At 41.1% G+C, this 25,630-nt stretch overlaps 1 protein-coding gene across 1 annotated transcript in view; it reads left to right on the plus strand.

Moving 5' to 3' along the window:
* kpnb1 (karyopherin (importin) beta 1) overlaps positions 1 to 25,630 on the plus strand; it is an 82,030-nt gene that overhangs the window by 25,394 nt on the left and 31,006 nt on the right. Inside the window, exons 10-16 of the mRNA XM_051670817.1 lie at positions 1,972 to 2,196; positions 5,555 to 5,746; positions 13,636 to 13,766; positions 23,604 to 23,751; positions 23,927 to 23,998; positions 24,106 to 24,250; positions 24,347 to 24,429. Coding sequence (XP_051526777.1) covers positions 1,972 to 2,196; positions 5,555 to 5,746; positions 13,636 to 13,766; positions 23,604 to 23,751; positions 23,927 to 23,998; positions 24,106 to 24,250; positions 24,347 to 24,429 — 996 coding nt within the window. The remainder of the gene's footprint in view (positions 1 to 1,971; positions 2,197 to 5,554; positions 5,747 to 13,635; positions 13,767 to 23,603; positions 23,752 to 23,926; positions 23,999 to 24,105; positions 24,251 to 24,346; positions 24,430 to 25,630) is intronic.

Raw genomic sequence — 25,630 nt, forward strand, 5'->3', positions numbered from 1 at the left:
CTGAATCAACGTTAGTGAATATTTAAGACACATTTATTGAAAACAATTGAATGAATAGTGCAGGATCAATGGAACAACCATTAAAAGCCTGTTCTAAGCCGAAATCACCAAATAAAAGTTACTTATTAAAACAGTCAGGACATTGTTGAAAATAATTAACAGGCAGACTAACCCAAATCTATCAGAGAGAAAAAAAAGTTGCACGTATTTCACGACGTGCAGTCATGCATTAACCATTGATCTAATACGACAGCTGTTTGGTAAAGAACGGTAACCAATAACAGTTACGATGAAAGAAAAAAAAAAAAAGTAGCTATAGGATAGAATAAAATAGGCCTGTGATGTAGCCTACAATAAACCTAATGTATTCTAAACATGACGTGTACACAGAATAAAATATATAGTTTAACCCATTCAGTAGTCGGCACCTTGTTGAAAATAGCCTTCTTAATCAGCAGATTAAAAAAATGCCATACCTAGCCTAAAACAGTTATTTTCTAGGCTACTTAAAATAATTTTTTGGATGAGCAAAATTAACCCGTCGACATGGTCCGGTGAAAGACGGGACTTGACTCACCTGAGGCGTCTATCCTGCGCTTGAAAAAGCCCGCTCAGTGGAAAAATAACGTACAAGCATGCATAGATTTAAAGAAGACTCAAATGTGAAAACATTCTTAGGGACTTTCAAACGCTTGGAAAGCCGATTCCCGCACCACCGAAGTGATTTCATAACTACTTTGCTGAGTTTGCTTGTCTAGCAAGAGGACATTTTCCTGCGCGCCCCGCGAGTGAGAGAGGGAAGCAGCACGTGCAGCCTGAGGTGAAATTAAATTCTGTATCTGCTCCATAAATCCTTTTATTTTTTATATATAATATTTGTATTAATTCTATTTAAAATATGTAACATTAATATGACAGTAATTGAAGTGCAGCCTCTAAAAATATAAAGCCAAACGTAAATGTGTAAAAATTATGATCAGTTTAATGGGGGGAAATATTAATCGACTAGTAATTCCAGTGTCGACTAGCAGCATCAGAACCGTTTAGTCGACTAGTCTCGCTCATCCCTAGTCGATATCCAGATAGCAGGGTGGCCGATATCATGCAATTGAAAATATAAAAATAAAAGTGTAGACTTAACATCCTGAGACCAGAGCATGACTGCTGTGCTTCTTTCATTTCCATTTTTGATTTGTAACTAGTAGCACTTAAACACTGTTAAACTTTTCTAGAGCAAGTAGTTTTCCTAAAAATGTATGGCAACATATGTGGAATTTGGAACCATATTGTGAAGTTGTCTATAATACCAAGCTATAGAAACTCAATTAATTTTTAACTGGGATTAATTGCATGATTTTTTTTTAAGTTAATCATGATTAATCCCAGATTCTGAATGTACTGTAATTTGACGACTATTCCTGTCAAAATGCATTTATTTCTATCTTGGGAAAGCTAAACAAAATGTAACAATACAATGCTTTAACATTTTCTAAACAAAGCCTTACACAGTATAAAGATAGAAATGCACTAAAGTATCACAAATTCAAGTAACAAACATTTCCCAAAGTCTAAATGGGAGTTTGACTAATTGGAAACTGGTTTCCACATAGGTTGCATTTTCATTGCATTTGGGATTAATTAACTCAAATCCTCCACAATCTGACGATAGACTGTGGCTATTAACTTGCTAAACCAAACAGGAATTGACCTTCCAGATGTTCAAATGATCTGTTGCAAATCATCTTGCCTCCATGTAAATGAACAAATGACTGCAGCTCTTTTACAGAAGGTCAGATCTGACCTTAAATTATCTTGAGGATCTGTCAGTAAAGACACTACAGTCCATACATTTAACAGTCATCTCTTTGTGCAGTTATGGTGTGACTGATGCTGGGGAGCATTAATTTTATAAAAAATAAAAAATAAAAAGACACAATAGTTTGATCTTTTGTGTATCTGCTCTCGTTTCAGGATGAGAATGATGACGATGATGACTGGAACCCATGTAAAGCTGCCGGTGTGTGTCTCATGCTGCTGGCCACATGCTGTGAGGACGATGTAGTGCCTCACGTGCTGCCCTTCATCAAAGAGCACATTAAACACCCAGACTGGCGCTACAGAGACGCCTCTGTCATGGCGTTCGGCTCCATCCTAGAGGGACCTGAACTCAACCAGCTCAAACCGCTTGTCATTCAGGTGACTGTCAAAGATTTCAGATGATTTTTCCTAAGTAAACTCAGCAAAAAAAGAAACGTCCTCTCACTTTCAACTGCTTTTATTTTCAGCAAATTTAACGTGTAAATATTTGTATGAACTTAAAAAGGTTCAACAACTACGACATAAACTGAACAGAAATGGAATAATGCAGTGTTTCCCACAGGATTTTGTGAGACTGAGGAGTGGACCTCTGACACTAGGGGGGTCCGGGGGCATGCTCCCCTGTAAGAAAATTTTGTACATTTTAAAGAAATACTTCCATTTGGTGCACTTTGAGAGCAAAATTAAGAGGCTAGTGTTGTGCTCTTGTAAACAATTTTGTGCTCTTATAGCTGCAGTAGGCAACTTTGAAATAAATCTAATTGTGAGAAACAGCGCCCCCAATTCTTCCCCATATACATGATGCTCTTCACCCTCAGCCAGGGTTTGATTGACAGCTGTTCACAAACAGAGCCAAGGCCTGCCTCGCCAAAAGCGATTGGCTAAAATTAGCTGGATTGACACTACCCGACCGACAATTTTCACTCCAAGCTAGAGTCTGTGGTGCTAACTAATCTCTCACAAGGTACAAACTAGGTATGTCAGTTTCAGCTTTTTATCTTTTAACATTACCTCAGACTGCTAACGATAGCTAGCTAGTGAAGCCGTAAGCAGTGTAACGTTATGCCAATTAACCTAGTAATGCTAACGTTAATTTACGTTAATCATGATTAGGGTGACCATATTCTGGTTTTCCAAAAAGAGGACTGGGGTGTGGTGGAATAATAGGGTTCAAAACAGTGTTATTATGAATGTAAACTTTAATACAGTGAAAGACACACTATTAGCATATCATAAATATATATAAATACAAATTTCCAACATTCTTTTGAATGTCCATGTACTAAAATTAAAATATTTGATGCCTTGAGTGTACCTTCATTTACTATTACTATTATTTTGAATGGCCATGGAAAATGAAGCAATGTGGTGATAATTTTATCTGGTCGCAAAAAGTAGTCCGTTAATTTACCTGATGAGCTTTCACCTTTTGCTGACCCTTGGCAGAGCTAATGTGTGCTTCTAAATCACTTGCACCTTTATTAGCAACTGACACATAAGTGCCAGCTTTACATGTCATACATTCTGCTTCCCACGGAACTTGACCTGGACGAAAGCGTGGGAATTTTCTGTGCAAATCTTCTGTAAATTTGCACTTTCATTTGGGCATTGTTTCCTCTCAGCTGTTATTTGCTGCTACTGTCAAACTGTTTGATGCTGAACACAACAGCGCTAAGCGATTGACAGCCAGGAAGTTGGCCAGTAGTTGCTGCAAGCCTCTTATAATTGACCAATTGGTGTGCGAGAAGGCGGGACTTACAAAGAGGGGTTAAAACAATGCAAATGTGCGTGCACACACAATGAAGTATTAGACCAGATGTACATCATAATGCAACTAAAGCCGAATCCCGGACATTTTCGCAAATTTAGAAATCCCGGCCGGACGCTTTTTTAAGGTCCGAAAAAGAGGACATGTCCGGGAAAAAGAGGACGTATGGTCACCCTAATCATGATTCTAACTTCGGCAGTAATATTATCTGTTTGCTTTTGTATACTGATGATGACAAATTGAGTGTGGAGTAGTGTATAAATGCAGTGGATACATTTGATGTTAGTTAACGTTTCTTACCTCAAAGATTTGTCGTCATCCTCAACTAAATAACGTTAGACGGATCCAGGAATACTCCAGTGCATATATCTGCGAGTGTGAGCGTGTGCGCGCGAGTTTACTGCAGCAGGTGAGGAGCTGACTGAACTGACTGGAGCTGAGTGCCGCGCGTGCGAGAGCGCGCAAAACAACCTTTTGTTTTGTTGTTATGAAACTGAGAAGTGCAAAAATATTTTAGATGAGAAGTGTAAAAAATTTTAGGTTCATTATGAGACCGTGGCAGGACAAATTAGGTTGTGGTGGGCCGTCAGAGTCTGGTCAATTAATGGGAAACACTGTAATGTATCCCTGAACAAAGGGGGTAACAATTCAGTATCAGGTGTACAGTCAGTATCTGGTGTGGCCACCAGCTGCATTAAGTACTGCAGTGCATCTCCTCCTCATGGACTGCACCAGATTTGCCAGTTCTTGCTGTGAGATTTTACCCCACTCTTCCACCAAGGCACTTGGAAGTTCCCAGATATTTCTGGGGAGAATGGCATTAACCCTCACCCTCCGATCCAACAGGTCCCAAATGTGCTCAATATGATTGAGATCCGGGCTCTTCGCTGGCTATGACAGAACACTGACATTCCTGTCTTGCTGGAAATTGCACAGAATGAGCAGTATGGCTGGTGGCATTGTCATGCTGGAGGGTCATGTCAGGATGAGCCTGCAGGAAGGGTACCACGAGGGAGGGGGATGTTGCTCAATGCTCAGTGTTGAGATTGCCTGCAATGACAAGCTCAGTCCGATGATGCAGTTGATGCCCCAGACCATGACGGACCCTCCACCTCCAAATCGATCCCGCTCCAGAGTACAGGCCTCGGTGTAACGCTCATCTCTTCAACGGTAAACGTGAGTCCGGCCATCACCCCTGATGAGACAAAACCACGACTCGTCAGTGAAGAGCACTTTTTGCCAGTCCTGTCTGGTCCAGTGAATGTGGGTTTGTGCCCACAGGCGACGTTGTTGCTGGTGATGTCTGGTAAGGACCTGCCTTACAACAGGCCTACAAGCCCTCAGTCCAGCGTCTTTCAGCCTATTGCATACAGTCTGAGCACAGATGGAGGGATTGTGTGTTCCTGGTGTAACTCGGACAGTTGTTGTTGCCATCCTGTACCTGTCCCGCAGGTGTGATATTTGGATGTAATGATCCTGTGCAGGTGTTACACGTGGTCTGCCACTGCGAGGATGATCAGCAGTCCTTCCTGTCTCCCTGTAGCGCTGTCTTAGAGGTCTCACAGTACGGACATTGCAATTTATTGCCCTGGCCACATCTGCAGTCCTCATGCCTCCATACAGCATGTCTAAGGCACGTTCACGCAGATGAGTAGGGACCCTGGGCATCTTTCTTTTGGTGTTTTTCAGAGTCAGTAGAAAGCTTTAGTGTCCTAAGTTTCTATAACTGTGACCTTATTTGCTTACTCTCTGTAAGCTGTTAGTGTCTTAACGACTGTTCCGCAGGTGCATGTTCATTAATTGTTTATGGTTCATTGAACAAGCATGGAAAACATTGTTTAAACCCTTTACAATAAAGATCTGAAAAGTTCTTTAAAGTAGTTTATTTTTTTGCTGAGTTTATAATGTGAGCTGCTGTGTGTGTGGTGTAATTTCCTATGGATTTATAGTTGACCTCTGATGTGACAGGCCATGCCGACGCTCATAGAGCTGATGAAGGACCCCAGTGTGGTAGTAAGGGACACCACTGCATGGACGTTAGGACGCATCTGTGATCTGCTACCTGAGGCGGCCATAAATGAGGTGTATCTGGCCCCTCTGCTCCAGTGCCTGATTGAGGGTCTCGGGGCCGAACCCCGCGTGGCCTCCAATGTCTGCTGGGTAAGTCGTCATTATTAACTACTTGGAACACTTCAGAAGAGATAAAGCAGCTGTTTCAATTGGAACATGTCCTGTCACATGACTGCAGTCATTATTAAAAGCCATCACTATTTAAAAACAAATAGGAAATACATTATATTTTGTAAGTGTATGTTGGAATGCTCGTAAGTGTCAGGACTCTATGGTGCGAGCATTTAGCTCTCAGAAATCTTAAGCCCGATCTGCATTGCTAGTGGGCGTTCCTACTGTTTGTTGCTGTAACATTATTGGAGGACTGCACATCTGGCCATAGCTTTTGAAATTTGATCACAGATGAGATATACCTGTCAAATTGTAATGATTTAAATTTTACAAGGAATCAGTTCTCTTGTCTCTAAAAATCTACATTTCTGCAGTGTAGAGTTTTATAAAACGTGCAGCAGTGTTCAGTACATTAAATCATTAACAAGATGATGAATCTTTCAATATAAATCATTAAGACGATCAATCTGTCATGAATAAATGAATGAAACTCACTCAGAATGCAGACAGTTTCTGACAAGCTTTTCCACGCATCATTGTTTTATATCCATGCGTGTTACAGACGAGTAAAAATCCCTCACAACGCTGAAACTTCTCCGTCTTGCCTGCACTCGTCTCCAGTCTGCCAGGAGATCGATGATGGTGAGCTCGCTGTCTTCAGTCTCATTGGTAGTCGCTCGTCATTTGAGTAAGGTTGAAATTTTCTCATTGTCTTGTAGCTCTTTTACGTCGATCTCTTTCGCCAACGGCCGCAGCATCTTTTGTCGCCGGAAGTCGCTATGCTCATTGATAACGAATGAGATCATGTCGCTTTCTCGCACAATGTCGTTGGCGGTGTGAACGGCTTTAAGCATGTAACATCCAAATTTTTCAAATGCGTAATGTTGCTGTCCCAATGAGATTTAATGTGTTTTATTAAAGGGGGGAAAAATTATGGATTTCATTGTTCGTTAAACTACAATGCATATTTGCCTAAATTCCACTGTCATAAGTGCTACACAATTTTTTGTTAGTGCATTGTGTCGCCCAAAACACATCTTAATATCAGGTGTAAACAGCACACACACACGGTGCGGGACTGAGAGAGTGAAATTTGGCATGAAAATTAAAAACGGAGAAATTTCAGTTTACTCAATCCCTACGCTCAACACTCGGGAAAGGTGTACACACGCCAGGCGAGTTATTGCTTTGAAACCACTAGATGTAGAGAAGGCGCAGCTGTTATGGAAAAGGATGCATGGCCTTCAAAACTTTTGTTCAACTTGTCACAGCATATATAAAAACGTTAGTACGGGACTGTTATGGCGTCTCCGGTCAAACTAACTGCGGATTAAAAATACACTGTTCAGACCATAGCAACGAAAACAGTTGTGCGCACACATTTATGGTTATCTGCAGGAAGAGCACAGAGACGGGCTTTTTGAGAATTCTTTTATTGAGCTGGCCAGTAAGTCTTCACATAATACACATTGTTCTTTTTTGTAACAGACTACATTGTAACATGCTATAATAATGAAAATGCGAGACACGGACAACAAGATGCAATGTGGCAGCAAAAGATGTCTGTCTGAGTACAATATATAATTAAATCAAAGAACCTTGGATGAGTACATTTTGGAAATAGAATGGTTTAATTGAATTTTCTGTTGCCTGTAGTCATTTGTAAAGTTGCTTGTTCACCAGATGCTTGAGCATTTTCAAGCAAAATGGCCACTGTATGTAGCCACCTTTTAACAAGAACAAATTGTTTAAAATTCTCAATTATTTTAACATTTACTGTTTACAGTGGGTATTCAACCAGATTGACCCTTACTATCGCTGGGATTAACATGGCTGTTTGCAAAATCTAACAATGCAAAATTAAAGGCAGCAGTAAAGTTATAGCTTAGTGAATTAGTATATAGAAAAAAATGCTTGAATGTCAGCCTTTTTCAGTAAATGAAAACTGTTGCTTCATAGATATTAGATTTAATTTATCTTCCTGAAAATCAAAACAAAAATACATTGTGAACATTCATAATTTCATTCATTGAGTTTATTAGCGCCTTTAGACCATAACGTTTTCTTCTCCTTAATTTAGCTTTTAATCAGCATGTTACAAGCCTTTTAATAATAAACAAATACATTTGTTTTAATTTTGTGAAATTAATCTGATGTTATCTCTGGCATGGATGACAAGACAATAAAATTGCTAGTTTGTAGCCTGGTCTTTCTCACTTTAATGAAAATGATAAAAATGGTCCATTCAGACTTTTATGTTTTCTAAATGTTCTATGAGGGGATAACCGTGAACCCCCATATAGTATCATACCTCCATTACAAAGATTTCTATGCTCCCCTAATTGCTATCTGGATTTAACGAAATATAAAAGTAATTTGAATTTAAAAAATATAAGATGTCATTATGTTTCAAAACGAACAGATGATCTTTTAACATTCGTATCCAACTGCACTCAGTTGATAAATTCTTAAAATATTTTTATATTTTGGTTGAAGATCCCTCAGACACCACTGCTTTGGCTGTCTCTTGGCCCCCAATTCAGTTTTGTATAGACTATTTTGACTGTATAGGATTTATTTTCTTCTGCCAACTTGGAAATTCAGAAAAAAATTTGCAAATATGAATGTATATCGTGACAAATATCGATATGGAACTATCGTGATATTTTTGGCCAGATCTCCCAGCCCTACTATATAGGCTACAGACGAACAAACACTAAAAATAGCGCTCTGTCAGCAGGTATTTTGTTAGGCAACTGCAATTACTGAGCCAAGCATCTGACCCATAATGTGGCTATGATGTACATTATAAATGCACATTGCTTTGAGTCTCCCCAAGCAGGGTTCGAACTTGTACCTTTCTGATCTCAAGTCTAGCACTCAGTCCCCTGCACTATATGGCCACAACATGAAAACAGCCACCAAAAGGAATAGGGCTGCCCCCGACTGAAGATTTTCCTAGTCGACAAGTAGTCGTTAGTTTAAACCAGTTGTTGCACGTTTATGATATTAATTTAATTATTTGTTTTATTTGGGGGGAGGGGGGCATCAGAAAATAGTTTGAGTTCCAGGGCTGAGAAAAACACTGTTCTACATTTCAGAGAAATATTAAACCATTATGAGCCTTTAAAATATAAATTTTACGAAGCGAGCCACAGCGACAGTGGTAATGATTCTGAATGTGTCGGGAAAAACAAGCAAGAAGAATGAACATTTTTGTTAATTTATAGAGAAATGCACTTTAGGGTTGTGCCGAAAGACAGTGATCGCCAATAGCTGATGCCTTTTGACTATCAAGACGATATTAGGCTTGTTTTCCCATTTAATGTATATTATTATTATTATTATTAGGCTATTATCAAAATAATATTACAAATAATTTGCCCGTAGAGACACAGACTTGAAGAAACACTTTGTTATATTATTAAGAACAGATGATAGAAAAACCGCCTATGCGCATGTATGACACGCTGTTTGTACGGAGGCGTGCAGTCTCGTGGAACGCATGCATGTAAAAGGTTCTCTCTCTTTCTTTTGTTTCTGTCTTCTGATTTTTTTTTTAAATTTTTATTTTGCAAGAACAGGATCATCTGAGTGCTGCAAATGACCTCCGACATCTCAGCTCAGGAGGTGCTTTGAGTTCGGTTCATTTTATTTCCACAGAGCAGTTCATTGTGACCACAACTCTGCAGCCTATACATATGTGATTTAAAACATAAAATACAAAAGCATGTTCACCTCGAACCATGATTTATATTTCAGTAATTATCATTATAATTATTATTTTTACATTTATGATTGTTTTTCTGTCTTAATTTAAGTAATTTTCCACCTGCATGTTTAGACAGATACTTGCCTGATGGTAAATTGAAAGTTGGTTACTTATAGGCCTACATATTTTTTTTGATTACTTCAGTTATTTTAATTGCTTTTTCGTTTCATTTGGAGTGCAATTGGAATTTAGATGTATTTGTTTTAATTTTTTAATTTAATTTTTTTCAATGCAAAATCACTAAAGCAAGAATATTCACCGATCCCTCAGCCCGGGGGTTGCCGATGTAAGTGTGTGGTATGCATGTATGTGTGTGTGTGTAGACACAATGGTCAACAGAAGTACAATTTTTAAAACCATCCTTAGCTTTACTCTAACTCAATCTTTGGACCCGTTGTCCAGAGCTTTAACCGCTGCGCCACACAATCGACAAGTCTAAAGTACATCAAAGAAACATACCAAGCTAAGCATTGTTACAGCGGTCACCATGTTAAATTTTGTATTGGTGTAACTTTTCAAAGATGAAAATCAAAATTCTGTTCAGTCAGTTCTGTGCAGCTAAGGCTGAAGATTTGTTTTCCATTTTCACTTTTGTTCCTTGGAACGTTTTCAGACCCCGGATTTAATGTAAGGGGAACGTTGCAATTACCATAAGTGAGAAATCGGAAGCAAGAATTTTCTTTTTAGACCAAATATTTCAAAAGTTATATGTAACGAAGTACTTTTTTTTTTTTTTTTTTTTTTTTATACCCTTTTCTCTTGAACTTTTAACCCAATTCCCAATGCTCTCTAATTCCTTGTGGTGTTAATCACTTCAATCTGGGCGTCGGAGGACGAGTCTAAGTTGCTTCTGCTTCTGAGACGATCTGCCCGCACATCTTATCACGTCTTGCTGAGCACGTTACCACCTGAGATTTTAGCGCATGTGGAGACTCGCACTATTCACAGTGGCACCCATGCACAACTGAAAAGCGGGAACCACCACATAGCGATCACGAGGAAGGTAACCCATGTGACTACCCACCCCAGCAATCGGGCCAGTTGGTTGCTTAGGAAGCCTGGCTGGAGTCACAGCACACCCTGAATTTGAACTTGTGACTCCAGGGGTGGTAATTGGGTTCTTTGCCCACTGAGCTACCCAGGCCCCCTAGTAAAGTGAAATTTTGAACTGGTTTTGGTGCTATGGAGTTTGGCCTAGGGATCCCAACCCTTCATACTCACCCCTATCAGTGTGCCAAATATCATTTTCCTATGTACGGTTCATAGTGCTGCCTTAAACTCCCGTTGGAGAGAGGAGTAATATTACCTGCAAGCAGAAATTATTGGTAAGCACACTATTCAGTAAGCACAACACAAAGACATCCAGTGCAAAAGATATTCAAATGTTAGATACTTCGCTGGCCACTGCCTGACCCTTGAACTTAAATGCCACAAGCTTCCAACCGGACTGTGATGCCCCTCTGCCTTCATCTTGGTCAAAGGATGGACTGCACTCTCTTAGAATAGAATACATAGATGATAAATTAATTGCCAACTGAAGCCTTAAGCCAAAAAACAAAAGACAATAATCTGTGGACACTTCCGCAGTTAATTCAGGATGGACTTCAAAGACTGTCAATCGTACAGTTCATACAAAATCTCTCTTGCATATACAGTGCATCCGGAAAGTATTCACAGCGCTTCACTTTTTTCCCCATTTTGTTATGTTACACCCTTATTCCAAAATGAATAAAATTCATTATTTTCCTCAAAATTCTACAAACAATACCCCATAATGACAACATGAAAGAAGTTTGTTTAATCTTTGAAAATTTATTAAAAATAAAAAACAAAAAAGATCACGTACATAAGTATTCACAGCCTTTGCCATGACACTCAAAATTGAGCTCAGGTGCATCCTGTTTCCACTGATCATCCTTGATGTTTCTACAACTTGATTGGAGTCCACCTGTGGTAAATTCAGTCGATTGGACATGATTTGGAAAGGCGCACACCTGTCTATATAAGGTCCCACAGTTAACAGTGCATGTCAGAGCACAAACCAAGCCATGAAGTCCAAGGAATTGTCAGTAGACCTCTGAGACAGGATTGTATCGAGGCACAGATCTGGGGAAGGGTACAGAAAAATGTATGCAGCATTGAAGGTCCAAATGAGCACAGTGGCCTCCATCATCCGTAAATGGAAGAAGTTTGGAACCACCAGGACTCTTCCTAGAGCTGGCAGCCCAGCCAAACTGAGCGACTGGGGGAGAAGGGCCTTAGTCAGGGAGGTGACCAAGAACCCGATGGTCACTCTGACAGAGCTCCAGCATTTCTCTGTGGAGAGAGGAGAACCTTCCAGAAGAACAACCATCTCTGCAGCACTCCACCAATCAGGCCTGTATGGTAGAGTGGCCAGACGGAAGCCACCACTCAGTAAAAGGCACATGACAGCCCGCCTGGAGTTTGCTAAAAGGCACCTGAAGGACTCAGACCATGAGAAACAAAGATTGAACTTTTTGGCCTAAATGGCAAGCGTCATGTCTGGAGGAAACCGGGTACCGCTCATCACCTGGCCAATACCATCCCTACAGTGAAGCATGGTGGTGGCAGCATCATGCTGTGGGGATGTTTTTCAGCGGCAGGGACTGGGAGACTAGTCAGGATCGGGGGAAAGATGAATGCAGCAATGTACAGAGACATCCTTGATGAGAACCTGCTCCAGAGCGCTCTGGACCTCAGACTGGGGCGAAGGTTCATCTTCCAACAGGACAACGACCCTAAGCACACAGCCAAGATAACAAAGGAGTGGCTCTGGGATAACTGTGAATGTCCTTGAGTGGCCCAGCCAGAGCCCAGACTTGAACCCAACTGAACATCTCTGGAGAGATCTGAAAATGGCTGTGCACCGACGCTCCCCATCCAGCCTGATGGAGCTTGAGAGGTCCTGCGAAGAAGAATGGGAGAAACTGCCCAAAAATAGGTGTGCCAAGCTTGTAGCATCATACTCAAAAAGACTTGAAGCTGTAATTGGTGCCAAAGGTGCTTCAACGAAGTATTGAGCAAAGGCTGTGAATACTAAAGTACATGTGATTGATTGATTGATTGATTTATTTATTTATTTATTTTTTTTTTGAAATTTTTTATTTTTATTTTTTTTTTTTTTTTTAATTTGCAAAGATTTCAAACAAACTTCTTTCAGGTTGTCATTATGGGGTATTGTTTGTAGAATTTGAGGAAAATAATGAATTTTATTCATTTTGGAATAAGGGTGTAACATAACAAAATGGGAAAAAAGTGAAGCGCTGTGAATACTTTCCGGATGCACTCTGTGTGTGTGTATATATATGTATGTATTTTTTGGCCTAATCTACAATCCCGTTTTCTTAAAACCGCACAATGATGACTCTACAGAAATTTCTGCTGTAACAGAAAATGAAGCTGTAATATCTGTAAACCTACTTTGAAACGATGTGTGTTGTGAAAAGCACTATACAAATAAATTACTTGACATCCCTAGGTGTGGGTATCGAACCCTGAACATTTAGAACTGTAGTCTGAAGCTTTACACTGCACCATGCAGGTGACACATTTCACCAAACAGACAACCCAAAGCTAGTGTCAACACAGTGTTGGTTAGTTATCTTTTGAACTATAGGAGGCGCTGTCTCCAAACTAATTATGCGTACTAATTTTCTTTTAAATCCGACAAAGCATTTAAAAGATTCATCACTTTATAATAAAATTCAATATGGCAGAGAGGCAAAATGGCTTATGTGGGAAAATGTGGTGTCCCCGTAATCCTCATGACCCAAAGAATCCTGACAACAACCTCATGATTTTAGGACATTCTGTTCAAAAGTTAGTCGAAAATAAAAAAAGATATTTTCTTGACCCATAGGGCGCACTGTCTCCAAACTTTGGTTCTAATAAAGCATTCTAAATTTCCTTTTGATATGACAAAGCTTTTTATGTTGACCTTGTTAACTTCACGTTGCCTTCTGAACAGTAATAAAGGCAGTTAAACATCCTCTGACACCTGCAGCCCATTTTCATGGGATTGAGTAGCGTGCTGGTTGTACTCTAATGTTATACTCATAGATGTGATACTTTTCAGGCATTTTCTAGTCTGGCTGAAGCTGCGTATGAAGCAACAGACGCTGCAGAAGACCAGGAGGAGCCTAGCACCTACTGTCTATCCTCTTCCTTTGAACTCATCGTACAAAAACTACTGGAGACCACAGACAGGTACGCTAGGATAAATTCTACTCTCTTCTGGTTTTTTATTTTTTATTTTTTTTTCAATTCTATTAAAGGGTCATGAAATCCTGAAACACATTTTTAACAGCTATGTACAGGTTTCACATTTATTATTATTATTATTTTTTTTTTTTTTTTTTCAGTTTTAAAACAAAACTTGATGCAACATCATAAAATGAGGTATATGAAATCAGAAGCAAGAATTGTTTTTATACCAAACATTTCAAAAGTTATATGCAACAGTCAAGTTTTTTTTATTTATTTTTTTTATCCCCATTTCTCGAACTCCTAACCCAATTCCCAATGCTCTCTAATTCTTTGTTTTGTTAATCGCTTCAATCTGGGCAACAGAGGACGAGTCTCAGTTGCTTCCGCTTCTGAGACAGTTTGCCCGTGCATCTTATCACATGTCTTGCTGAGCATGTTTCCACCTGATATTTTAGCACATGTTGAGACTCACGCTATTCACAGTGGCACCCATGCACAGCTACCCACATGCCCCACCGAAAGCAAGAACCACCACATAGCAATCATGAGGAAGGTAACCCATGTGACTACCCACCCTAGCAACCGGGCCAATTGGTTGCTTAGGAAGCCTGGCATAGGGGTGGTCGATATACTGGTAGACAAGATAAACCGTTAGAAATTTGATAACCAGTATACATTTTGGATTATTGTATCGTGGTTACGCAAAATCGCCTCCGTTTGGAAAGAAATGTGCACAGCATTCTATTCATGTTACACATACACGGTACAAATTCTGTCAGAGAAATGGAATATGGAGCGTCTGCAACTTCCTCAAATCATTGTGAACGAGAAAATGAGTAGATTGTGAAGAAAAAAAAAAGGTGCTTCTTTTGTTGTGTGGAATTGGTTTGGCTTTAAAAAAAAAAAATACCAACTGTGCAAGTCAGCAGGCTTTCCCGTTTGTGCTCCAGAGACTGGAGAGCTCAGAGCAGGATCACTTGCATTACCAAGTTTTTTTTCTCAATAGAGCGCACAAACCACACAACTTGCATGACCCATTTGAATTCTACAGATTTTTTACTTTTAAAACACTCTTCATGCTTGAAAAGGATGCAAAAGTATAATTCAGAAGTCTAATAAATTATTGTTGTGCTTCAACTGGACCACAAGCAATATTAATAACAGAAAACTCAACACAGCTGCACACAAACCAGAGAACAGAACTTACAAAACATGTCTGAAGAGTTTGAAGTCAAAGAATAGATGCATTTCTATGCCCAGTCTTATTTGTTTGAACCGGAGTACTCAATCAAATTGAGAGAGAGGCTGAAGGCAGCCACACATACACCCCCAGATGCTACAGCCAGACTGAGAGTACAGGAGATCGCTAAGTTTTGCTTCATTTAAATTTAATTCAATAAAATGGTTGGATATAAAATGGGTTTAAACTGTTGCCACAGTTGCTGACAGGCTAAAAATGTTAAGGAGCAATTCCAGTGTTACTGACGTGATATTTGCAGTGAAATTGTGAAATGTATCTTCTCCCATAAAGTACTCATTGCCAGTACATTGAACCATTTATATGTATAATCATAAAACCCTGCAGATACAGTCCAGACATTAAGTGTTCTGTCTAGATGAGTTTTTCACTGTTTAGATCAGGAAATGAACATGGGTTACTGGTAAAAATGGACATGAGTTTTTGGGAGACCACTCTTTATAAAAACTCTGAATTTAAATGCACAATCCAAAAATATTACTAGCCGCACGATGAAGAGGGGTTGGTACTCTTAAGAACATGTAATATTACGTTTTATTCATTGCCTTATCAATTAATTTAGAAAATCCAGAATCACAATTGTAAAGCGACACTTTAAGTACATGTACAACCATCCAAAACTCTTTAAAACCTGCAAATGTTGATGTCTGAGACAGTGGTATGGTATCCGATAATGCAGCATTATGGATTGAATTGAGATTTAAATCGTGGTATGGCCTTGCTACACTGATTTCTACACAGCGTAATGCTGCATTTTGAAACGTATCCTGCATTGACTGCTTCAGTCAGCACTGTACAAGATAGTTGCACCATCAAATGGCTATGTGTGATAACACTGAGCAGCGCACCAATAATGAGATCCAGTGTTTATCATATTGAACTTTAAATCACAAAGCTCGTCAAAATGGTCACTACCCAAAGGTTGTCTATTGATTTCAGAACTTCTGCACTCTGTTTGGGTGGTTTTGTGCTGATCAACAATAGCTATGTGTTTGTCAGGAATTATAGGTAACGGGGGGTCACTTCGCCATTCAAGGATCGGTCGTGTGAACGGCGAGCTTTGTGCAATTTGCTAGTTTTAATACTTTTTATGACAAACCGGTGAGATTTGATATACTCTGTTCCATAACTGTTCTAGGAGGACAATATGTCAAAGAATCCTCAAAGATGGCTCTGGAGACATTAAAAGACACTTACGTGCTCGAGCTGACACCCCCGAGCAGGCCGTGGGCCTGGGAGGCGATTTGGTCGGAGATGTGCAGAAAATGTGGCGCGAGATGCTGTATATGTCGGCAATGCTGGCGAAGGTCGTTGCTGACTTGGAGGATCTTGCTGTGATACATCGATCGATCCCCGCCATAGAGGCGAAGTTTATTGATGTGGTTACAAGAGTGGGGGACGTCGAGAAACGGATCGATTACCTGGAGTCATCAGAGAGGGAATTATCTGCTAATCCGCTAGCAACCAAGGTAGATTTGGACCGAAGCCGGCAGAATAACGTCTGTATCGTGGGACTCCCGGAGGGAGTGGAGGGATAGGATATGGTGGAATTCCTGGATGGGCTCTTCCCCGAGTCTGCTCGACATGGCAGGCCATAAGCTGGAAATCCAGCGAGCTCACAGTGTTCCGGCTCGGCGATCCATGGAGGGAGACAGGCCCCGATCAATTCTGGCCAAATTTCTGAGATCATTCGATAAAGATCTTGTGTTATGTGAGGAGTAAAGGAAGGCTTTCTTGGAAGAACCACAGTATTTTCTTGTTCCCAGACTTTGTGAACTCGATGAGAGAAATGTGATCAATTCAAGGAATGCAAGAAACTTTTACATCAACGGAAGGTCACTTTTGCACTGATTCCTGGCCAAATTGAGAGTAGATGCCAAGAATGGCCGAAAAACATTCACATGCCCACAGCAAGTAATGTCCTTCATAAAATCAATGGAGTAAGTCATCTTGTTGTACTCGGGTTGCAGCCGAGTGGACCAGCTCACTGAACATTCGCTTGACTGTTTGAAGAATCGGCGTGCTCTCTTTGTGCTGGTCCCCCCTATCGGCTGGAGTTGATTTTGTAGAATAACACACCTTCAAGACAGTTTTGTGGATGAATCTACACGCTCTTTATTCTGCCTGTTGGCTGGAGTTTGTTTTATAGATTATCTTTTGCTGTGTAATTCTGTCTCAAAATTTGTATACAAACACCAGACTTGAGCAATCCAACGGCAAAGTTGTCTCGGGGGTTCTCGTGCATGAACTGTTTGAGTTTGGAGGTATGGACGGCAGTTGGTGCTGTCGTGCGTGGGGTTAATGGGCACTTTTTTTCTAGGGGATGTTCGGGTGTGATTGCACTAATGTTGGAGCAAAAAAATTGTCTCTCTGAGAAACTTGGAGGAGCTTGGTGAGGTAATTAAGGCCTTGCCTACAGTTATGACTCTGGGGCCAGATGGCATTGCTGCTGAATTTAGATCTTCTGCTACAGAACTGGCTCCACATTTGCTAGAAGTTTATATGAAATCATTAAAGAATGGAAAGCTGGGGAGCCTGGGTAGCTCAGTGGTAAAAGACGTTGGCTACCACCCCTGGAGTTCGCTAGTTCGAATCCCAGGGCGTGCTGAGTGACTCCAGCCAGGTCTCCTAAGCAACCAAATTGGCCCGGTTGCTAGGGAGGGTAGAGTCACATGGGTTAACCTTCTCGTGGTTGCTATAATGTGGTTCGTTCTCGGTGGTCCGCGTGGTGAGTTGAGTGTGGATGGTGTGAAGCCTTCACACACGCTATGTCTCCATGGCAACGCGCTCAAGCCATGTGATGGTCGGTGGTTTCCCGGAGGCAGCTGGGATTCGTCCTCCGCCACCCGGATTGAGGCAAATCACTATGCAACCATGAAGATTTAAAAGCGCATTGGGAATTGGGCATTCCAAATTGGGTGAAAAAAATAAAAATAAAAAATGGAAAGCTTCCGCCAACCATGACACAAGGCCAGATCAGTCTGATTCTTAAAAAGGACAAAGATCCAAGCGAGTGTAAGAGTTACCGTCCAATTTCCCTGATCCAGCTAGACGTTAAAATATTGTCAAAACATTTTGGCCAACCGATTAAATAAAGTAATGACATCTCTTCTACATATAGATCAGGTGGTGTTTATTCGGTCCATAGCTCTTCTGATAACATTAGTCATTTCATCAATATGTGGACAGTGGCGAATGATCAGACTCCGGTCGCTACCATCTCACTTGATGCCGAAAAGGCGTTTGATATGGTAGAATGGGATTATCTTTTTAAGATTTTGGAAATGTACGGGTTTGGATGGATTAAGTTACTTTATAGACACCCGGTAGCGGCGGTACAAACAAATGGATTAATTTCAGATTGTTTCCCTCTGGATGGGGCCACCCGGCAGGTTTGCCCTCTTTCCCCATTATTGTTCTGTCTTGCCCTGGAACCATTAGCAGCTGCGATAAGAAAGGAGGATGATTTTCCAGGGGTGGTGGCGGGAGGTGTTGTGCATAAGCTTCTGCTTTACGCAGATGATATTTGTCTCTGAACCTACTAGATCTATGCCTTGCCTCCACAGAACTATTAATTCATTTTCAAAGTTCTCAGGATACAAAGTTAATTGGTCTAAATCCGAAGCTTTGGCTCTGACAGCATGCTGTCCAGTAATGGCTTTCCAGCTGGGCGCCTTCCAATGGCCCAAACAGGGCACTAAGTATTTGGGGATTTTATTCCCATCAAAATTGTGTGATTTAGTTAATTTTGATCCCTTAATAGTTTGAGCGATGTGTGGGCAGGTTGGCTTCATTACATTTATCTATGATTGGGAAGGTTAATGTTATTAATTGTATTCCAAAATTCAACTACCTGTTACAGTCTCTTCCTATAAATGTCCCCCTCTCTTATTTTAAGCAATTTGATAGGATAGCAAAGTCCTTCATTTGGAATGGTAAATGTCCAAGATTGCATTTCAGTAAGTTACATAGGCCGATTGACAAATGTGGGCTAGGCCTTCCCAAGATTTTTTATTATGCATTCGGTCTCAGACATTTGGCTTATTGGTCGCTTCCACTTGAGCCCCTCCCTGGTTTGTATTGAACAGGAAGTTCTTGCCCCTATTTCGCCATTGCAAAGCCTTTGTCAAACTAACCGGAGAAGTTACACCCTGTTATCGGTATGGACAAAAGTGTCCAGTGTGTTTAATTTGGACATTTAAATAAATGTCGCCTTGCATATTGCTGAACCCAAAATTATGTATTAAGTCCCCTATCTGCTGGACAGAGTGGATTGTGAGGGAGGTTAATACACTGTGACCTATATGAGTGGATTTTTTTTTTTAATTTTTTTAACATCATGGCGGCGCCGCTGATGGCCGCCTCTGTGTGGAGCGCTTTTATTTTTTTGTTTTTGTTTGTTTGTCCTGTTTATTTATCTTTTTCCAGTCAGTTTTACCAGAGACGAACTGCTGAACATTTGACAGCATATACCAGTCAATCTTTTCCCGGATTTTGAATATTCGGATGTTTTGTTTGACGTTTTAGTCGGGAGGCGTGGCTGTGTTTAAACACGCTATGAGATGCAGGCGAGGGAGACGAGCAGGCGCGCTGGTCAAGCTCCGTCGGTGTGGTTTTCAAACAACGCTGCCGAGCATTCATCTTGCGAATCTCTGCTCTCTCCCTAACAAAACAAACGAACTACATCTCACCCGCACAAACAAGGACTTTTCAAACTCTGCTGCCTTGTGCTTCACAGGAACCTGGCTGAGGGAAGCCATTCCGGACAGCGTGTTACATCTGCCAGGCTTTCAGCTGTTCATAGCGGATCGCATCGTGGAGTTAACAGGGAAAATGAGAGGCGGTGGAACATGCTTTTACGTCAATGAATGTTGGTGTACAGATGTAACAACGTTAAAGATAACTGTAAGCCTTTCTACTCGCCGCAGGATTTTTCCTTGTTTATTCTGGTGAGTGTGTATCGCGCCAAACACGTGTTTGAACGCAGCGCTGCAACAGCTGGCTGATCAAATCACAGACACAGAACAATACCCTTATTCACTTATTATTCTTGGGGATTTTAACAAAGCAAACCTCACGTGAACTGCCCAAATACAAACAGCACCTTACATGCCCAACCAGAGACAGAAATATCTACACAACAATAAAGGATGCATATCGCTCTGTTCCTAGAGCAGCTTTGGGACTCTGCTCACTGACTAGTTCATCATCTTCCAACCTACAGACAGAAATTAAAATCTGCTAAGCCTGTATTAAGGACTGTAAAGATATGGACCAACGAAGCAGAGCTGGAACTACAAGCCTGTTTTGACTGCACTGATTGGAGTGTTTTTGAGGCTGCAGTCACAGACCTATGTAAACCCATGGTTTACAGCGGAACTCGGGCAGCTTTGTCAGGCCAAAGAGGATGCTTACAGAGTTGGGGATAAAGTCTTGTACAATCAGGTCAGGAACACGCTGAATAAGGGACTCAGAGTGGCTGAAAGATACTATGAGAAGCTTAATTTTTTACAGCTAACGAACCTGCATCAGTGTGGAGTGGCATGAAACAACTTACGAATTACAGGACTCCTACCCCCGACCCTGTAGGGAACCAACAACTGGCTAACAACCTGAATGTGGTGTTCTGCAGATTGGAAAGACCAAACTCACTTCACACAAACGCTAACGCCTCCTGCAAACCCCCTCCTCCCCCCTCTTGCTACTCAACCTGTACTGAAGATCTGTGAAGATGATGAGCCATGTCTTTCGAAAACGAAGGATAAGGGAAGCACAGGGCCCAGATGGCATTTCACCTGCATGTCTTCGATCCTGTGCTAACCAGCTGGCCCCCATCTTCACACAGATATTCAATAGATCACTGGAGCAGTGTGAAGTCCCATGCTGCTTCAAACATTCCACTATCATCCCCATCCCAAAGAAACCAAAAATCACAGGACTTAATGACTACAGACCTGTCACCCTGACGTCTGTGGTCATGAAGTCATTTGAGAGACTGGTGTTGGCCCACCTGAAGGACATCACTGGACCCTTTCTAGATCCCCTTCAATTTGCTTATCGAGCAAACAGGTCTGTGGATGATGCAGTCAACATGGGATTGCATCATATCCTGCAACATCTGGACAGACCAGGGACATATGCAAGGATACTTTTTGTTGACTTCAGTTCGGCTTTCAACACCATCCCAGCTATCCTCCGGACTAAATTACACCAACTCTGTTCCCACGTCTATCTGTCAGTGGATTACCAGCTTTCTGACAGACAGGCAGCAGCTTGAGACGGGAAATTCACTTCCAGCACCTGTACAATCAGCACTGGTGCCCCTCAGGGATGTGTGCTCTCCCCACTACTCTTCTCCCTCTACACCAATGACTGCATTGCCAAGGACCCCTCTGTCAAGCTCCTGAAGTTTGCAGACAACACCACTGTCATCGGCCTCATCTGAGATGACGATGGTTCTGCATACAGAAGGGAGGTTGAACAGCTGGCTGTCTGGTGCAGTCAAAACAACCTTGAGCTGAACACGCTCAAAACAGTGGAGATGACAGTGGACTTTAGGAGGAACACCCCAACACTGACCCCCCCTCACCATCCTAAACAGCACTGTGGCAGCAGTGGAGTCATTCAGGTTCCTGGGCACTACCATCTCACAGGATCTGAAGTGGGAGACCCACATTGACTCCACTGTGAAAAAGGCCCAGCAGAGGTTGTACTTCCTTCGCCAGTTGAGGAAGTTCAACCTGCCACAGGCGCTGCTGATACAGTTCTTCTCAGCAGTCATTGAGTCTGTCCTCTGCACTTCAGTAACTGTCTGGTTTGGTTCAGCTACGAAATCAGACATCAGAAGACTACAAAGGACAGTTCGGACTGCTGAGAGGATTATTGGTTGCCCCCTGCCCCCCCTTCAAGAACTATACACTTCCAGAGTGAGGAAAAAGGCTGGAAAAATCACTCGGGACCCGACTCACCCTGCCCACTACCTTTTTGAACTGTTGCCTTCTGGCCGACGCTTCGGAGCTCTGAGCACCAGAACCGTCAGGCACAGGAACAGTTTTTTCCCCCAGGCTATCCATCTCATGAACAGTTAAAATTGCCCCTTTGAGCAATAATTAATGTGCAATACACAGCTTAGTCTTGTTATATTATCCAACACATCCTACCTCTTCTGCCATTACATTCCCTTGCACTGTACATAACCGATTTGGTATTTAGATTTGCACTACGTGTGTGTGTATTTGTATGTATGTGTGTGTATATATATTTTATATATATATATATATATTATTCAATTTTAATTATTATAAAAGTTTTGCTGTTTTTGTATTGTGTACTGGAAGCTCCTGTCACCAAGACAAATTCCTTGTATGTGTAAGCATAGTTGGCAATAAAGCTCATTCTGATTCTGAGTGTTAAGATCCTTTGAAAATATGGTTCAACATTCTGGGATTTCCAGGTCTCAATTCTTCAGGTATTTACAGCTGCACCACCTGCTTTGTACTATTTTTGGGAGTAGCATACACCCCCCTAAAGCAGCAGATACTCTGGGAGTGGTGATTACTGCATTTGGAAAAGGTCATGAGGCATCAGCGTATTACTCCCTGCTAATTCAGAGTCTGGGGGACGGAGCTTCAACTTCTCAAGAGATTATGGGAGAAAGATTTAAACTTGGTATTGGAGGAGGGAGTGTGGGCTAGGATTCTAAAAAAACATCAAGTCTTCATCTAGACATACAAGATGCCTTATGCAATTTAAGATTTTGAGAAATTTTAAGATTGGATCCCCTCTAGATTGTATAGGCTTGGTCTTAAAGGCACACCCACCTGCTGGCGACGGCAGTCAAAACATGGGTACACAACCCATGTTTTTTGGAGGTATGTTAAGATCCAAGAATTTTGGTTGAGGGTTCAGAGTTTTATGTGTCGTATTGGGCACTCAAATTTAATTTAGCCCCAGACAATGTATTTTAGGCGATGGGGCGGTCAATAATATAGGGGATAAGTATATAAAAAATATTGGGTCCTAGCCAGTGTTATGATCAGTAGACAGATCATTCTTAGGGGATGGAAGTTGGCTGGAGTGCCCTCATTTCAGGAGTGGTGCACAGAGATGGGCAGGGTGGCAGCATTTGAGGTGTTGTATAGAAGGCTAGTCAACCAGGAGTTGCTTGGGGAAAAAAAAAAAGTGGGGCAGCTATTTGGCATTTTAGGAGGGCTCTCTGGGAGGGCCAGTTGAGAGGAATTTAGTTTTAAATGTTTATTATTTTATTTATATTATTTGCGCGAGTACTCTGGCTTGGCCTCAGGGATGTTTGTTGGGAGGTGGGGTTGAAATTTGGGGGGGGGGAGGGGGATTGTGGTTGACTTGGTTCATGAATGTTTTGTTTTGTGTCATGCTTGAGGAGCAACCAATAAAAATGTTAATCTGAAAAGAATTACTGGTAACACTTTATAATAAGGTTGTCTGTTGACATTAGTTAATGAATTGGGAAAGTCTGAGGTGTGCACATCTGGTCAGCACCATTAAACTAGGGGGGTTTAATGACCCTAACAGTGACCGTTATTATGCTTATTTGTGTTCAGGCCGGATGGTCATCAAAATAACTTGCGGAGCGCTGCATATGAGGCTCTTATGGAGATAGTGAAGAACAGCGCAAAGGATTGTTACCCAGCGGTTCAGAAGACCACACTAGTCATCATGGAGCGACTGCAGCAGGTCCTGCAGATGGAGGTGAAGAAACCACACACAATGCTGTCACTTTTTGATGGATGTTTAGACTTCTGAATATCCAGAGAACTAGGGTTTTTTTTTTTTTTTAAAAAAAAAAAAAAAAAAGAGTAAATCATGTTCTGTATCAGCTGTTTGTTTGTTGCATTATTATGAAATTGAATGTTTGTTTGTGTAGTCTCACATTCAAAGCACGTCAGACAGAATCCAGTTCAATGATCTTCAGTCTCTGCTGTGCGCCACCCTGCAGGTCAGAACACCGTCCATTCTCAATGTCATTGTCATTACACCTTATGTCTGACATCATGAGTTCAGCTATTGACCGTGTTTGTACTAAACTGTCATGTCCTTCAACAGAATGTGTTGCGGAAGGTGCAGCATCAGGATGCACTGCAGATCTCAGATGTGGTGATGGCGTCTCTGCTGCGCATGTTTCAGAGCACGGCTGGCTCAGGTGGCGTTCAGGAGGATGCGCTCATGGCTGTCAGCACTCTAGTGGAAGGTAAGCAGCCTTTATAATCCTTCATAATCTCCAAAATGTTTATGACACCCAGATCAAGACTAAAGAGGTCAACAACAAAAACTTTTTTCTCTTTAGTGTTGGGGAGTGACTTCTTGAAATACATGGATGCCTTCAAGCCTTTCCTGGTAATTGGATTGAAGAATTATGCTGAATATCAGGTAATGGTTGTGTTTGAATGTTAACTGATGTTGACGATTGTTCCTCCTGCTGCTCTGAGCTTGGGCTGTTCAGGATTTTTATTGTCATAGAGAAATCAGAGTCTACCTTACCCTGTGTGCGTCCGGCTGCTCGTGGCCACACTGGACATTGCGAGACTCTACAGCACATACGCATGAGAATAGGACTAGGTTAAAAAAAATAAAATAAAAAAATTCAGATGCATTGCAATCTTCATTTTAATGATCTCAATATCGATTCTTAAATTTCAGCTTGGATCTTTTACTCAGTGCAGCAAAAATGTCAGATTAGCCACTAGACTTTTTTTTTTTTTTTAATGAACTATGCCGATATTCAGCAAGCAGTGTGGCCGATACAATGCCGTTATATCACAATTTAATATAGTAAGTAACAAATGTAAAATTAATACAAAATGAAAACTCTTATTTAGCACTTAATATACTCAATTTCACGTTCTACTTGTAAAAAAATTATATTGTATTTTAAATGGTACATAGCAGTTTCTTTTGATTTCTGTTTAGTCATCAATTTTTAGTAATTTATTTGCACATGAAGAAATTAATATTAGAAATAACAGTACACACAGTAGTCCAGCAACCATGGTTGGCATTTCCGCACTAGTAATCGCATTTTCTCACAAAAGTCCTAATCAAACCCATTGTACATGTGAATATGACATTTATAGCGCACATGAAGCGCTTTTGAAGTTGCACTCGTGCTAGTGCGGATTCAGTGAGCAGCAATCTTCTGACAGTCTAAACGGCCTGGATTGCCTGCTTGCATTGTCACGGACTGACCATCATGATTTGTGAATCAATGAAAATTTTCATCCTGATCCTGAAGTTTTGATTCTGACTGATAGAATAGGCACTTCAGAGGAAGATATTAGATGAGCGCTCGACGGGAAGAAAGCGCTGGATTTATGTGAGGTTTGTGAATTACATTTGTTTAAACTAGACATCCGCATATTTGCAGAGGGTACATGATTCCAGTATAATATTTGGCTTTTTTTATCATTTAGACAAGATAGTTAAAAGACACAGGGAACTGTTGAAAAGAGGCTGATAGAATACATCTTTTAGAGGAAGAAATACGAGTGCTCCGGGATGCTGGACTTGCTCAAGTTTTGCAAGGTTTATTTATAACATCTGTTTAAACGAGGTATCCGCATATTTGCAGACA

This window comes from Myxocyprinus asiaticus, chromosome 34, assembly GCF_019703515.2.
Source record: "Myxocyprinus asiaticus isolate MX2 ecotype Aquarium Trade chromosome 34, UBuf_Myxa_2, whole genome shotgun sequence".
NCBI classification, from domain to species: domain Eukaryota; kingdom Metazoa; phylum Chordata; class Actinopteri; order Cypriniformes; family Catostomidae; genus Myxocyprinus; species Myxocyprinus asiaticus.